General features: G+C 42.2%; 1 protein-coding gene across 1 annotated transcript in view; it reads right to left on the reverse strand.

Annotated features, from left to right (window-relative positions):
• The window catches only part of trappc9 (trafficking protein particle complex subunit 9), a 339,982-nt gene that overhangs the window by 207,301 nt on the left and 115,380 nt on the right, over positions 1-17,301 (reverse strand). Inside the window, exon 18 of the mRNA XM_080441558.1 lies at positions 11,388-11,497. Within this exon, the coding sequence (XP_080297684.1) occupies positions 11,388-11,497 (110 nt within the window). The remainder of the gene's footprint in view (positions 1-11,387; positions 11,498-17,301) is intronic.

The following is a 17,301-nucleotide window of genomic DNA, read 5'->3' on the forward strand; positions in this document are numbered from 1 at the left end:
AACCACGGAGACGTGGGGTTTGAATCCGCCACTGCGCGAAAAAAAACCCAAAAGACTTGGGTTGGCCATTCCGACCGTCACAACTAGGGCTGTCACGATTACAAATTTAAGTTGACAATTAATTGTCACTCAAATAATTGCGATTAACGATTTAATTGTGTGTTTGGCATTGAATATTGGAACATATGAATTGAAAAAAAAATCTCTTTCCTTTTAGGCTTCGTGATCAAAAATTGCACAGGACAGATAATGACAAATAACTTAAACGTACAAAGAAATCATTGACATATCTAATAATGTTATACGTGTAAAAATAGCAGAAATAGCTGATGTACAAGCTTACAACGCGTCACAAAGTGACGGGTTGGAAGCTTGTAGATCTGCTATTTTTGCTATTTTTTACATTTGAAAATGTGTGAAAATGTTTCAACATGGAAACGATTATGACGATTATGCAAAAATAATTGCGATTATCTCAAATAACTGCAATTAGACGATTATGCAATAATGGTGACAGGCCTAGTCACAACTGATCGTGATGGTGGAAGGGAAGCAAGGCGCCCCGGGGGAGGACAAGCTCTGTCGCTGCGCTAGTGACTCCTACAGGTTGGTCAGCACGGCCTGTTCAACAGGGAACTGAACTGAGAGGAAAACCGTGTTCCTAGGAATGCATTACATCCTCCCGACGAAACTCCTTCACTGTCAGGTGAAAAGAAGCAGCCTTGATGGCACGCGTATCGGAGGAGACGTGGCTGTCGGTGCCCTTCCGAATTAGCAGTGACAAGGGGAACTATGGCATAACAACTGAATTGGTAGAAGAATTATAATAGTAATAATACTAATGTTAAACAAGAAAAGCGAGTGGAGGGGTGGGCGGGCGGGGTACACAAAACTTGCATTTCTTTCCCAACCCCAGAGAATGGAAAACCATCCATTCGTTCAGGAGGAGTTTCACACTCCCGGGTTGGCCACAGCGGCAGTTATAAATATCTCTATCGGGGGCTGCGATCTGAATGTGCGAGTGGAGCTGAGCTCACGTCGGCTGAGACGTGGAGCTAAAAATAGCAGGCAGGGCGGGCGAGCTCTGCCGCCTATGTCTCCACTGGATTTGATTAGCCCCGAAGATGCTCTGTTCTGCCCCTTGTTCTCTCTCTCTCTCTTTCTCTCTCTCAATGGCAGCTTGCCTGCTGTGACTGCAGGCTTGGCTCTCTCTCTCTCTCTCTCTCTCTCTGCATAGGGCCACAGAGAGATGCCTTTTATCATTAAGAAATTGCTTACATAGGATTTTGTGCCGAAGAGGAAGAACGGATGATGAATCAATTGGTGGGAGTAGCTTCAGTGGCTCTGTGAGTGTATAATGTGAGCAGAGTGGCGTGTTTGGCCTGGATTAAATCCCTCTCTACTGAAATAACATGATTAAGAGTCATGTTTACATGTCTTCCGTCTGTCCAAAGCAGGCAGCAGGGTCCCCTCAAGACGGTGATTCTCAGCCTTTTTTCATTTCAAGGACCCCCAGTTTGATATGCATTAGGGCACGGACCCCCATTTGATATAATTTATTTCTCTCGAACCCCACTGTACACTTTAAAATCTTCAGTGTTCATTTAACTCCAAGAGTGTACAAATCTGAACCAAACAGATCCGTAAGGGTTATGGGGTCCATTCGGTTCCATTTGTACACTCTCTGAGTTACAGGCCCCTAAGTGTCCATTTGGTTCCTAAGTATCAATCATTTAAGCTGGGGATCCAGCTAAATAGGGACCCAGATCCCATGTTGAGAACCAGTGATCTCTGAGAGGGAGGGGAAGGGGTTTGAAATATAAAGAAAAATGTCTATTGACAGACTTAACTTCTTTGGCAACTCCATGGCTTGGTTCCTGTTACAAAATGTCTACAAATCTGTATTTTATTATCAAGCATTCAGGTCGTGTGAACGAGACGGTCAATAGGTGCAGATCAGCCGGCACCAGTGTGACCCTGCAAGCATCTGTGCCAAAACCTTCCACTTCTCTGAGACGGTCTATCCAGAGCCTGCAGACATCACCGTGTTTATATTCAAACAGCGACCTCCGCATTGCAAACGGTGCGGCATCACAAGCAGTTCTAAGTAAAAATAGCACTTGGCTCATGCCTTTTTTTTTCCCACAACTCCCGAGACATTTGGGGATTTGAAGATAATGTGTGGGCTACGTCTGAGCCGGCGACTTGCTCTTTCAATATCACATCTCTTCCCTTGAACTGCCTCCCGATGCCATCTGTCTAGGGAAGATAGGTGCATGCGGGAGCTAAACGAACGGCTTGCAGTGCACGCCGCTCGCCCCCTGTACAGTTGAAGTCGTTTGCAATCGAAAACGTGGGATTATCTTTTTTCTCTCCCCTACCTCCTGCCTGTCGTTCAATTCCACCCTCACCCAAATCCTTAGAGCATTGCTTCCCAACTCCAGTCCTCATCAGCACCCAGGGTACTGAGCCTTTCCATCATAGCAGGACTAACTAGTGGTGACTGATTCAACAGCAACAACTCCAAGTAGTTACCAAGTGAATGCAATTAATTAGCGGTGTAACAGCTAAATTTAACTAATCGATTAGATTCAAATGTTTATCGTATCAATTTGTTGCTACCTGTATATACAAAATATAAAAAGATATATGCTTATCGCTACGAATATAATCGATTTATGCCAAGGCAGGATGGAAAACCAGTAGAACTGTATGTAGACCGGTGTTTCTCAACATGTGGGCCGGGGCCCACTGGTGGGTTGTGAGGGTATTGCAAGTGCCCCCCCCCCCAAATAAAAATGGCATGTATTTTAATGTTTTACCTTGAAAAAAATGTTTTCGTAGTGATACCAATAAATAAGAACTTAAAATATACTATGTTAGTTCCATTGATCCAACTGGAACACAATCGATTGATTGATCATAACATGCTCTGAAAATGCACGCGGTCCACCCACCTGACCACTTAACACGTGTTAAGTGGTCAGGCGGGTGGGCTTTTGAGATGTTCTTGGGCTTTTGAGATGTTCCAGTAGGCCCTTTTCCACAAAAGGACTCCTGTAGACCAGAGTTGGTACCACTGTCTGAGAACAGGCATGCAAAAACATATTCAGCAATGACCTAGAAATATTGACCCAATGTAGCATTTTATTCATCATAATTAATCATAATTAAATCACAATTATTTGCTTGACTGGTGGGCTGACAACAGCCATGTTTTTAATAATTAAAAGCGAAATAAATGTAGTTATTTTTTCGAGGCACACCCAAGCCTGCTATTAAAAGTACATAAATAAATGTGTGTAACACAGTACTGCAGCACTGATATGTGTTGCTGGCAGTAAACATGACAGATAGCAATCTGTATGCAACACTAACGCCTAATGCAGTATGTTTAAAAATGAACATTTATGTAAAAGACAATTCATGACATGTCACTCTAATGTCGCTGTCAACATTACCATGACCAATAGATCCCAAGACCCTAGTTTGGGTCCTGACCCATACTTCGTGCTCCACTGATTTAGAAGGTGGTTTTGGGAGAGTCTGAATTCTCTTCAAACTACAGTAAAATGTGTTAGACAATTATCACACAAACACAGGTGCCACACACACACACACACACACACACACACACACACACACACACACACACACACACACACACACACACACACACACACACACACACACACACACACACACACACACACACACACACACACAGTGATGAGCTGTGGATTTTTGAACTAGGGGGGCTATATTTTCTGACGTCACGTGCACGCATGTGCACATAGCCAATCAGCTCAGTGCTAGTTGAAATACTGTATTCAACATGTGATTTTTAATGTAATTATATCGTATTATTTAGTTGCATTGTTAATTTGTTGTTTTTATTTTTGTTTCAATTAATTAATTATTTTATTTTCCTTTTAGTTTTATATAAAAGCCCTTTACATAGACTCACCCACACATAAGTACTTAAAATAATCAGACAACTTGTCTTTGTCTTGTCTCAGAGAACTGGGTCCTCTTCTAAGCGATCCCCTTCACACTCAGCAGTGCAGAGACTGTTGTCTCTCATTGTGAGAGGAATGTACACATTCAATTCAAGTCCATGGCTTTTTTCGAGTAGCCTAATGTTATACAAAGCAGCCAGGTAGACGCTATTGAGAACGGCTCGCCGCTGACGGCGCGAACCATGAGAGGCTATTGTTTAAACTTTAAGGTGTTAAGACCGCAGCTGACGGTGCGTGCTCGCGCGTGCATGTGGAGCTCCCAGCCCCCCAGCCAGCGCCAGAACTAAGGGGTCGCCGACCCTCTATAGCACCCCCTACAGCACACACGAAGAAGCAATGTGTTGGTGGGGTAGGCAGTGTCGACACTAACGCAGAGAGAGAGGGGGCGCCAGAGAGCACGTTCATTCTTCCCAAGATAAGCCATTGAAAATGTGCAAATAAATATAGTCATTAAAAAATAACACCTTTTGACGAATCCGTCGTCCTCGACAGCTCACACGTCATGTACAAGCGTGTGATTTGAGAGAGGGGATAAGAAGAGTCAGCAAGGCAACGTATGAGGAGCCCATCTCAGACGGGTACAAATTAATTATGATTTATCCCATTGAAACCAGGAAAGCATCTGTGTCTTTCTAGACTTTAGACTTACATATATAAAACTCTTAGGATTTAGAACAAGTGGTTAAGGACAGTGGTTCGCAAAAATAGAAGATATACAAGCTCACAGCTGCGAGCTTGTACATCAACTATTATTTTGGGGGGGAAAGAGTGAAAGAGTGAAGAGTGAAAAATCTTGAAAGTGTGTTTTACAAAAATCTTCTCTTCTGGGGGGTCCCTGGCACAAAAAAGTTGAGAACTACTGACTTAGAAGGCATTTGTAGAATCGGGCCTCAGGTCTTAATGGGTTATTGTGCTTTATTTATCCTTATAGCCCCCCCCCCACCCCCCCCGAGCCTCCACACACATGCTATGCCTGCCAGCAAAGTTACATAGAAACAAACAAGTCCAATTATCATGAAATTAACGTTCCTTTTTAAAGGTCAATTTAGAAACAAACACTTTTAAGTTCCATGGTCAACAATAATGGTTCTGGCATCTGCTGTAGCATGTCCCCCAATAATATCAATTAGCAGTTAATCTGTTATAATTAACTCAATGTCGATCTCTCTTTCTCTCACACACACACACACACACTCACATTGTATTACTATACTTGTGAGGACATCAACATCTTGGGACGCCAAATTTGTCGTTTTTAATCCCCAACCCGAAAGCCAAAAAAATTATAAATCAGGCATAACTCTAACCCCAGCCCCTAAACCTAACCACCAAATATCTAATCCTAACCTGAATGTCTTCCAAGGTGTAAGTGCCTGCATTTGAAGAAAATTGCCCTCCCAATGTCTATTTCTCAAATTCCACTACACATGTGAGGACATTTGCCCGTCCCCCATACACACGAAGAGGAGCCACAACATGCTGGTATTTCTGGGACAGTATGCATATCCAATAAACAGGATAACACATGCAGAGCCACAGATGAGGGAAAAACTGTAATTACAGGAAATAGAACAGTTCACTAGGTGAGTCCAGGCCTAACATCACAGTTTCCTATCGCTAATCTACGAAATTAGGGCTGTTCCACAAGCAACATTCTCACAGGGTGAGGGTCTTCTACATGAATGGCAGCGGTTGTCAAACTTTTTTTGATTTCAAGAAACCCCAGTTTGGTACGCACTATACAGAACACAGACCCGTAAGGTTCCATTTGGTTCCTAACTATCAATCTTTTATCAGGGGATCCCCCTGGAAACCCCTCAAGGAGCTCCTGGGGGGTCCCCATACCCAGTGTTTCAGACATTTAACCAGTGAAACCCTCAATACTTAATAAACTTGACCGTTGGCTATGTACTTGATCGGCTATATTTGAGTGGTGCCAGCCACTCCTACACTTGACCGTGTGTGTGGGTCCGTCCGTCCGTCCGTCCGTCCGTCCGTCCGTTTGAGCACGGCCTCAACAGCTGCAGCTGATTGCAACACAAGGATGCAACCAGTTACACTAATTCAAAGGCACCACTCTCTTCACACTGGGTGTGATTTTTTCCCTCTACACCAAACCTCTTTGCCGAAAATAGCCGATCTACAAGCGCACAACGCCTCGCAGCGCGAGGCGTTGTGAGCTTGTAGATCTGCTATTTTCGGCTAATGTTCCCATTAGAAATTGAATAGACATTCTGGGATGGAGGCGGTAAAAAAATAAAAAATCCATATCACACAAAGATTTGGCGGCCCCCCCCTGTAGTAACTCTGAGGACTCCCGAGATGTCCCGGACCCCCTGTTGAAGACCCCTGCTGTATGCTAGTACACAGTGTTGGAACGGCGGTTTAGCCACCTGGATCCCATCATGTTTGTTTTCATGAGCCTCCGACGCACTTTGATCTACTATTTGTCTCTGAGATTGCGCCATTTGTGGCGAACAGACACGGTGGGCAAAGTGTGTGCGATCTCTCTCCATGAATTAATTGCCATCTGGTTGTTTGTAGTCGCTCAGGGAGGGATTAGAGAGGTTTGTATACCTCCTAACCTCCTCAGCAGTGGTGGAAAAAGTATTCAAATGTTTTACCTAAGTAAAAGTATCAATACTGCAATGTAGAAATACTCCGTTGCAAGTAAAAGTCTGGAATTCAAAATGTACTTGAGTAAACGTACAAAAGTATTGGTATCATTATGCAGAATGTCCCATTTCACAAGTTTTCAAATGTATAAATTGTATAGCTTGTAGATCGGCTATTTTCAAATGGCCGAAATGTATATACAGTACTGTAGGGCTGAAGTGGTTAATGTATGTTTTGTGATAATATTCAAAATCTTCAAAGTAACTTGTAACTAAAGTTTTCAAACAATTGTAGAGGAGTAAAAGTACAATATTTGCCTCTGAGATGTAGTGGAGTAGAAGTAAAAATATAGAAAATAAATTGGAAATACTAAAGTAAAGTAAAAAATACCTCAACATTTGTAAGTACAGTACTTCACTGCTCCTCAGCCAACATTTCTTCAAAACTGTCCATGGTTCATTTCCAGAGGAAACTAATGACAAGCATCTCGAGTTTCTGACCAATTTACACATGATGTTTGCAATGGTGTCTCTGTGGTGACTAGGTACAAGAAGTGCCAAAACGAACTTCGGCAAGACAATGAGTTTGGTTCTTTTGTTCCACAATGAGGTATTGTTAACCTTGCTGAACTTCTGCAAGGCCTTAAGCTGCAGCCTTAAGCTGAAACAATGAATCCTGGTAAATATATAGGCAGGACACATATATGACTGTAATACACAGTATCTGCCACCACTGCAGCTAGAAATCAGGCCTGTGGTATGACCGCTGAATTACCCCGGTTATCAAAACAATAACTTGTAGAAGTGGAGACTGAGATGTGAGCACCATCAATGCATACAGCACCGAGGACATAAGGTGAGTCATTCTCCTAAGGAAGGGAAAATATATATATATCAATTTACAACCCGAACCGCATGCAACAAGCTAGACTACACACAGACCAGTTGCTTTGTTAAAGCACGTTAAAAAATAAATGCATCGACACCCTCGTCCGCATAATTGTATTCATTCTGCTAGTCGGAAAACCACAAATTGAAAGTAACCAGAGTGCGGATGGTGAAAAAAAAACCAGCGGTGTAGCGGAGCTCCTGCGTTACAGGAATCCATATGTAATTGGTGTGCACTAAGATTACCTCCAGCCCGGGTCTCACCAGCAGCATAATCTGCTGTGTAACTCGGAGCTGCCAGTCAAACTCTCCTTTTAACAAGCTCAACCCGCTTATTAAAATGGCCTGCCGGCGTCTGCATCGGGGCTGTATAGGAAGCCTGGATATCTTTTCGCAGCGAGTCCAGAGGGGAGGTATATTAACCCATTCAATCCGGGAACGCTATCTGTGTCATTTTAGAATTGCGCTATAACCATTATTTTATGCTTTGGCAGTTCAAAAATAGCAGATGTACAAGCTCATAGCGCGCCACCAAGTGCCGCACTACGAGCTTGTAGATGTGCCATTTTTAGAAAAATCTTGAACATTCGTGCAGATCTTTGAATATATATATTTTAAAGCGAACATTTGGAACTCAAATCTTTGCTTCTGGAGGTCCCTGGAACAAAATATTTTACAAATGTTCGCTTTAAAAAAATATGTATTCAAATATTTGCAAACATTTTCAAGATTAAAAAAAAATAGCAGATCTACAAGCTCATAGTACGGCACTCAGTGCCGTGCTATGAGCTTGTATATCTGCTATTTTTGAATCGCCAAATAAATCTTAAAATGACACAGATGCGTTCCCGGCCTTAATGGATTAATAGTACGGAAAGGTGAGAGGACTCTTGGCAAACCGTGGAGGAGAATGCTGATGTGGGCAGCTGGTCAGGGCCAGACTGGAGGAGGTGTGCTTTTAAAACTCGAGAGGTGATTAGGGAGGCTTGTCACCTTTGCCGGGGTCTGTGTCAGCACCCTTTTTACCCTGTCACCCCGTCTAGTTGACCCAGCTGTCACTCTGACCGCTGTGCGTCAACTCGTAAATGGGTGTTCAGGTGCCAGGGAGGTTTAGCGTCGCAGTTACAGTAGCACTTAGCAGTTAGCGCTGGTACTGTATGACTGGACTGGCTTTTTGAGCGCTCAAGTACACTACGTCAGTTGGTTGTCAACCTTTTTCTGGATAAGGGCCCACTTGAAAATTTACAAAAACGTTCACGACCCCCCCAAAATAAACATATGTGAACTGTTGACCCCCCCACCCTGACAAGCACGTGAAATTGTAAGAGTTAAGGCATTACATTTTGTTTGACTCGGTTCCACAGATAAATCTTTTTTTTTTTAATTTTTATTTTCTTGCCTCTTTCTAATGTAATATTTGACAATTTGGCCAATTTAATATTAACCTATAAAGACCAGGAAAGCATCTGTCATTTTACATTTTAATCACTTTAACCATTATTTTATACTTGAAAAATAGCAGATATACAAGCACAGAGTGCTGCGCTATGAGCTTGTAGATCATGAACATTTTTGCAAATCTTTGCTTCTGGGGGTCCCTGGAACTAAATACTTTGAGATGGGGGTCCTTGCCAAGAAACAGTTTGAGAACCACTGATATTATAGCAACAGAAGTGTTTCAAAAAACTGATTTAGAAGACATTTGTAGATGCTTTCCCGGATTGAATGGGTTAAAATGGTCTTAACTTTATAAATGTGCAGATACCCCTGTATACACTTATACTGTATGTTGGTTAGTCGAGTGAGAAAACAATGAAGCACATTAACCAAATCATCTGGGGACCCCACAAAATCATTTGCGATGTGACGCATTGTGAGCTTGTAGAAATTGATTGATTGAGATTTTTTTACATTTAGAAAACTTGAAATGGGGCATTCTGATAATGACTACTTTCACTTTTGGTACTTTAAGTACATTTTGATACCAATACTTTTGTACTTTCACTCAAGTACATTTTTAATTCCGGACTATTACTTGTGACGGAGTACTTCTACATTGCAGTATTGATACTTTTACTTAAGTAAAGCATTTGAGTACTTTTACCACCACTGCCACGCCCCTACAGCACGTTGCTTATGTTGCTAATAGCGGGGCCTGCATGGTGATTGAATGTGTGGGCTGTGCAGCAGCTCGGTGGCCTGCATGCTGCGCCTTCAGCTGCCACTGCAGATGAGTCACGGCGGGGAGGAACTCCGCTCCTCTGGTCACAGCAGGTAGAACCCAGTGAACCCCAACCTTCTTTTTTTTTAGCTCTCTGCATGGACCAGTGGTTCTCAAACATTTTTTTGTGCCAAGGACCCCCAGAAGAGAAAATTTGTGTTAAAAATGTTCACACATTTTCAAGATTTTTCCAAAAAAAATAGGAGATCTACAACCTCATCACTATACAAGCTTGTATATCTGCATTTTTTTAACACATTTGGTGCCAGAGGTTTTTTTAAATAGGGCAAATCTAGTGCCAGCGTTCTTAACGTTTATGCTGTGCTGTTTACGCCTGGAACAATAATATTTCTAACGCGATCCGCCATTGCAGAGTGATCGCCCATCGAAAACGGCTCGTTTCCACCACGTTAAAAAATAAATATGAAGCTTTTTCTCAAGGAGTTATAAAAGGAGCGGACGGGAGGTCCTCTCCTTTTTCAAGCTCCGTGAATCATTCCAAAGTTGTGTTAGAGCACTGAGCACCCCACGTGGAAAAATAAATTAAAAAAATCTCCTCACAGAGATTCCCGGTTATGGCACTCAACGAGTGTATTAGCAAAACCGGAGATTCCCGGTTTTGGCAAACAATGTGTTAATAGGCCAAAGTATTCTTTTTTTTTTAAGTGGTTAAAATGATTGTGACGCTGTATTAACTCATTTTGCTGGGGACCCCCTGGTATTATTTAAACATATTTTTGATGCGTTCAAGAAAGGTAAAATATATATATTTTCAACATTTTGAGACATTTTCCCTTGGACCACCTGTCATCATAGCATGGACCATTAGTGGCCCGTGGACCACAGGTTCAGAAAACAGTGCCTCAGAGTAGACATACTGTATTATACACCAGCACTGGACAGACAAATGCGAAATTGTAAGTGAGACCGAGCATCAAGCGAGGATCATCTACCGCGGGTCATAAAAGGGGAAATCGATGGAGAGATTGGAAAGGAAGATGACTTTTCTGCAACTTATTTTCCCTTACTTTTATTCAAAGCCCATTACAAGTCGACTCGGAGCGGCCTGTTCCCTTGTCCATCACTTTGACCTCACACCGGGATATTTCTACTCCGACTGTTTCTATCACAATGTTCCCACACCTTCTGTCAGATGATCTATCATTTCATTTCTTTCTTTTTCCTGTGTTATCGCTCTAAACTCTACATTCTGAGCTCAGAGGCAGGAGGTGAGGAAGGGAGCACAAGGGAGACACGCGCTGCATTAAATCGTTGTTCGTTGTCTCAGACTTGTGGGGGGAAAAAGCTGCAGTTTGGTGTTAAATAATGCTGTGGTTTAGCTCTTGCACGCGCGTGCGCGTGCGCATGTGCACGCGCATACACACACAGAGTAAAGGTAATTAACCTAACCTGAGGCGTTCATTATACAGTAAACCTAGAGTATCAAATGAAGGCAGGGAGAGACTGTATTTCTGTGAAAATCATTCTCTCTCAACACACAAGCGACAGGAAACAAATTAATTAACCACTTTCAACCTAGCGCTGAAAGCATTAGGGCACATCATTATAGGCGGAAAATACCAAAAAGTTCAGAAATTTCTCAGAAAGATTTCAAACATTTAAAAACACAGCAGTGTGTCTTACCTTGATGTGGTTGTACTCTCCCTTGCTGGACTCGCTGCTGCCAACTCCCCGGGACTTGAGGACCTGGCGCAGTGGACTGGAGATGGGCAGGCCCGTTACGCTGATGCCATCTGAAACATGATGGCAAAACGGTCAAACACAAACAGTGCCATAGGTAATCATGTGGAACCAATAATAGAATAACTTGTGGTGGTTTGGATTATCAAATGATTGGAGCTTATTGGTGCCACTGTACACTGCAAAATCTAAAAGTGTTAAAGGAATAGTTCACCCAAGAAATTACTGTTTTATTTATCATTTACCTGCCCGGTGTTGCCTTTGACTCAGGCAGAGTTTAAGTTTGTAAAACATTCCTTAACGGTGAATCCAGAATCCAAAAATGAAGACTCAAATGAACAACAGCAAAACGATATAAAAAATCTGTCCATAAAGTCCAAAACTAAACATATTATCATTTAAATTCTGTTCTACTGAAGTCCGCTGAGAAACCTTCCAAAATATCATCAAAGAAGAAGAAAATAAACTTTTAAAACACCCGGAAGCTAAACCGGCTCATGCACAAAGACACACGCGCCTGGGCGCTCGTGTGCATAAGCTCCGGTTGAACCATACGGGCACGCCCATGTGCGTTCTTCACTCGTGCATGTCATGGTTTGAGAGGGAAGTGTTAAAAAGTTTATTTTCATCAAGAAGAAGAAGTTGTTTTTACAGGAGTCTTATACAAAATGACAGAAGCCATACTATGAGCAGTATTTTGGAGTTAATAAAGAGACTTTTGATATTGTTTTGCTGTTGATAAATCAAATCTCAAGTTTTTCTTCTTTTCTGACTGAAAGACATCACTGGGTAAGTAAACGATAGAAATAAAGTCATTTCCTTTAACCCAGAATCGGAACCTTAATGTGGAGAAGCAGCGTTCAGTTTTTATGCTCCACATATCTGGAACAAACTGACAGAAAACTGCATGTCTGCTACTACCCTCAGTTCTTTTACATCAAAGCTGAAGACTTTTCTCTTTGCAGCTGCCTTTTACTAAGGTTTACTTCTTTTTTTTACTCATGTCTTCTGCACTGTAATTTGGTTATCTTATTTTCCTGTTTTATTTCAACTCTTTTTTGTATTGAAATGTCCTTTTATAATGTATTTCTTTTGCACTCTTAATGCCCAGTGTCTTAATGTCTCAATGCTTAATGTTTTATGTGAAGCACTTTGAACTGCCTTGTTGTTGAAATGTGCTATACAAATAAACTTGCCTGGCCTTAATTTAACTTAGATAAACATTAGTAAAGCGTATGTTTTTGGTTGCATTTTCCATGTTTATTCTCAGGTAGTACACTCTGGCAACCGCCTACAACCCCCCTAGCAACTCCCTGGCAGCTACCACATACTGTGCAGTATCCAACGTCAGATTCGGGGACCACCAGGGGTCCAGCAGAGGTAAGTGAGTGAAATGGAAAAATAAATTCTACTGTTATATTTAATGTTAAAGTGTGTCAAGTTGCTGATCTGAAAGGTTTTAAACAAAATCACATCAGGAACTTGACTAGCGCAACCGTCCGTTATTTAATACTGCTATGCTGTTTTATTTTGGTACATATTGAAATAATGATGGACACAGTCTTTAAAATACATCTGCTCGGAAAGGCAAAATGTTGCAGCAGTCAGGTAAGGGTGCTTGGATTCAGAAGCCACCCCGTGTTTTCTTCAGTCAATGCAGTCATATCTCTAATGCAATCTGGGGATTGCAGAAAAGCTGGGCAGACGGGGGTACAGTAGCAGTGTTATTTATCACAGCAGCTACAGTGCATCCAGCCCAGTCACAGGGGTTTGCTGTTTTTCAGCCCACACACAAACAAACGCCACTCGAAACCAAACCGTGACGCCAGCATGGAGCCACTGACGTCAGCACAAACACTATCTGTTACTCCAAGGGGAAATTGCTGGGCCGCAACTCTAATAATCTACCCACTACGTAGTACATGAGGTACACAGTCATACAGTATCCTTAGCGTTTAAGCTGCATGCAATATGAAAGGTTTATTTCCTACCCCGCGAACAGGGTCCATACCGTATGAGGGGGGTGGGGGGATGTGGGGTGGGGTGTAGGCTTTGACTTTTACAGGGGCCATTTCCGAATTGCAGCCACCTGTAAATGCTCTTTTAGAGCGGTTTTGAAGGAGAGTAACGATTCACATTTTTCATAACAGTTGGTAGGGCATTCCACATTTTTGTGGCATAGCATGAATTGAATCCCTTGTTAGAGTCAAATCTGGTTTAAACGTGATTAGTGGAGCTCCCTCTGGTGTCGTGATTGTGGACGTCATTGACGTTTGTGAAGTAGTTTTGACAGGTACATGGGTGACTTTGTGGTGTAGCGTAGCTTGTAGACCAGGCCCATTGCAAGTTGCTGTACTCTGTCCTCTTCCTCTACCCTGAGCCATTCGTGAAATGAGTTGTAGATGTGAGGCCAAGCAGTAGCCTTACCACTTTGTTTTGGGATGTCTGGAGCCTTGTTTTTAAGGCCTTTGTGGTGTTATGGTACCATGAGGTGCATGTCGTAGTCGAAGTGACATTGGATGAGTGCTCCTGCTAGAGTCCTCAATGTATTCTTACTGAACAGAGAGGAGATCCTGTACAAAAATCTTCGGTTGACCAAAGAACAAGGGGAGACATTGCACTTGTCAACCAGTAGGTGGTGTCCTACCTGACACCAGGGTCTAAATTGCAGATGTACTAGTTATGTTGTATTAACATATTCTACCATACAGACTGGTTAAAATAATGTTTCATTCATTCAAATACATTCTGCGGGCCGACCTGATGGCTGAGTGGTTAGGGCGCGTACCACATGGGCTCTAATGTCTGAGGCGAGTCTCCGGTTCGATTCCTGGCCAGCCGGACCATTAGCTACATCTCCCTCTCTCTCTCTCTCTCTCTCTCTCTCTCTGTGTGTTTGCCGTCTCTCTCACATTGTAGACTCTTCGGAGTGAAATTAAAACCAATGATTTATTTTAGGTTACCTAATATTATATATGTAGTAAGTCAAAAGCCAATTCATAACTTTATGTATACAGTAGTTGCATCTGGTTTAAAGTAGGCCTATATTGTACATACTGTACGCTTAGCCTATAGGCAACTCAAACAGGATTAGTGAGCACACAATGTGCCACACAGAGATACCACCGCAATTACCCCACTGCAGTACATTTTAATGAGTCTAATCATGACATCTCTGCATGGTACAGAGAAAGAAATAAGTACATTTGTCAGCAAAAGGGTAATGGGGGGGGGCTTGGTTGTCACATTTTAGCCCATTACGCTCAGTATCTTTATCCCTGGGGCTCTGCACAATCCCATCATCATCATTAATAGCGCTATTTAGGTTCACTCACTGTACAGTACATGTTCTCATGTACTGCTGTCAGGGTTTCATGTACTGTATGGAACTGGAACTTCAGGCCACTGGGGCTAATAATATCACATCCAGGGTTACGGAAGCAAATACAAATCTGGAGCTTTAGAATCTATTCTAAAGCATGTGTCTTCAACAGGCAGTGCGGGACCCCTGCAGCATCCCTATTCTGGGGGGCTATATTCGGCAAAAACAGCCGTTCTACAAGCTATTAATAGAAAAGATATTGTGTAAGCAAAACAAACAAAAAAAGAGTGCTTATTTTTGCCTTATAATGTCACATAATGTTATTTGCCTTTATGCTGTTTTATTTTTAACATAAAATAAAAAATGGGACTTATCGAATTGACCACAGTATAAAATAAATCAGGAGACACTAATAGCAACTCCACTTCTTTGTATTGTTATATTCTTCAAAATTTGGATTACAATTGATCTGTAGCATAATAGCTATAGTTTTCTCTTGCCGTTTTCAAAACAGAATGTTGTAGCCGGGGAAAGGGGCTACTTGAGAAATCAGGGAAATGTGCTACTGAAGCCAAAAAGTTTGAGAACTAGTGATCTGTCCCAACCCACAGTTTGTTTTTTGTCAACCACACACTTGGAATAGTCATGTGAGGGTGAACTCTACAACCTACTACGAATTATATTACGTTCTCTAAACTGCAATCACCCACCTACTTCAGGATAAAATGTAATAAAACGCACAGTGGAGATCCTACTGTACCAAAGCCCACACACAATTTTATTTACCTCTGAAATTGTACAAATGTAACCAAATGGACTCGTAAGTGTCCCAAACATGTGCACACTCTCAAGCGTGACAATTCAATAAATGAACACAGGATTTTTCTGTGTATGCTTCTGTGTATTCTCAAGCGTTTAAACATTCCAATTATGTCCACTTCTTATTAAAGGTTGAACATGTGTTTTTTTTTTCTTTCTCAGCAAGCATGTGATACATCTATAAATAATCAAAATGACAGCATTATCATTGTAATCGATCACATGGAACCGTGCTCTGTGGGGGGTTAGAGCACATGTAATTGGACTGCTGTCAGAAAATGAAAACGCATATTGTGTAGCTGTAAGCTACAATTTCGTGAATGAAATTACAAATCATTGCCTGGTGAGATTAGTTCTCTATACTGGTATAGAGTATGTTAATAAGTAGGCCTTGCCGAGCCTTGTGGCCCATAGGGCAGGAGCCTATATCCTACTTCTGTAGCCCGAGGCAGGTTGATGTACTGTACACCCCTGGACATGACGATAGTATGTCGCAAGGACATACCCCTAATCCAACCCTCGATGCTGAGTGCTAAGCAGGGATTTGTATAGTCTTTGGTATGACCTAGCCGGGGGGGGGGATCGAACCCTGACCTGCCACTCTCAGGGTGGACACTCACTAACCAACAAGGCCACTGAGCTGGTAGTGAATGTTAATGCAATAGAACTACAGCAGCATGTCTGGCAGTGTTTGGGGATGGTCTCCCTTTCTTCCAAATGTAGTAATACCTGAAGCTCATATAAGCACAACATCTCCCATACCTGGCCAATCGGGGATTGCATCTTGCAAGAGCGGTCAAAGTTTTGCTCTCCCGCACGCGAGACCCGGGTTTGAATCCCAGATACTGTAGCCAGGACATGAAACCTACGGATTACAGCTTTAACACATTTAGACCCGTTACACCTATACATTGTAATACCTTTCAAGCCGGGATTTTTTTTCAGAAAACTTTAGGTCAGGATTTAGAAGGTGTAGAAGGAAATAAAAAATGTAATGGTAAACCCAGCGTGCAACTACCTCAACATAGTACATCTGTGACCCACGGAAGTTACCCAGGGACCTGCGTGGCTGCAAGTTTCCTCATTAGTCAAAGCAAACTGTGTGGAACTTCTCATTAGCGGCATTCTGTAGCCCGTAATGAATCAATAAGCCACCATGCAGGTTGAAAATGCCACGTTCCACCTCTCTATGAAGCCCAGTCATTATCCACATGTTATTTTTAACCCATTCCATCCGGGAACGCATTTTAGATTTTAGCTATATGTTTTTCAAAAATAGCAGATCTACAAGATCATAGCGTGGCACTCGGTGTCGCGCTATGAGCTTGTAGATCTGCTATTTTTGAATAGCCAAAGAAATGTAAAATGACAGTATGCGTTCCCAGTTGTAATGGGTTAAGTGGGGGGACCAGATATCCGTCAAGGACTTGGAGCTGCTCAAAAGCGGCTGTTGCTCTTTGTTTCCTTTTCTCCTTGTATGTTCTGTATATATATAAAACATCTGGAGATTTCTACTTTGTATTACCTTTCATTTTGTAGTCATGATTCTCCAATAAATCTTATTTGACAAAAAAAAGGCAAATAATCACAAATACGCATGAATACACTTGTGTCTCTAAATCTGTGGTTCTCAAAGACCCCCAAGGGTCATTGATGGTGTACTCTCAGAGACCCTCCAAACCTTCAAAACTGCTTTCAAAACCCACCTCTTCATTA

The sequence above is a fragment of the Gymnoscopelus braueri genome, assembly GCF_963280865.1.
Source record: "Gymnoscopelus braueri genome assembly, chromosome: 11".
Classification (NCBI taxonomy): Eukaryota; Metazoa; Chordata; class Actinopteri; order Myctophiformes; family Myctophidae; genus Gymnoscopelus; species Gymnoscopelus braueri.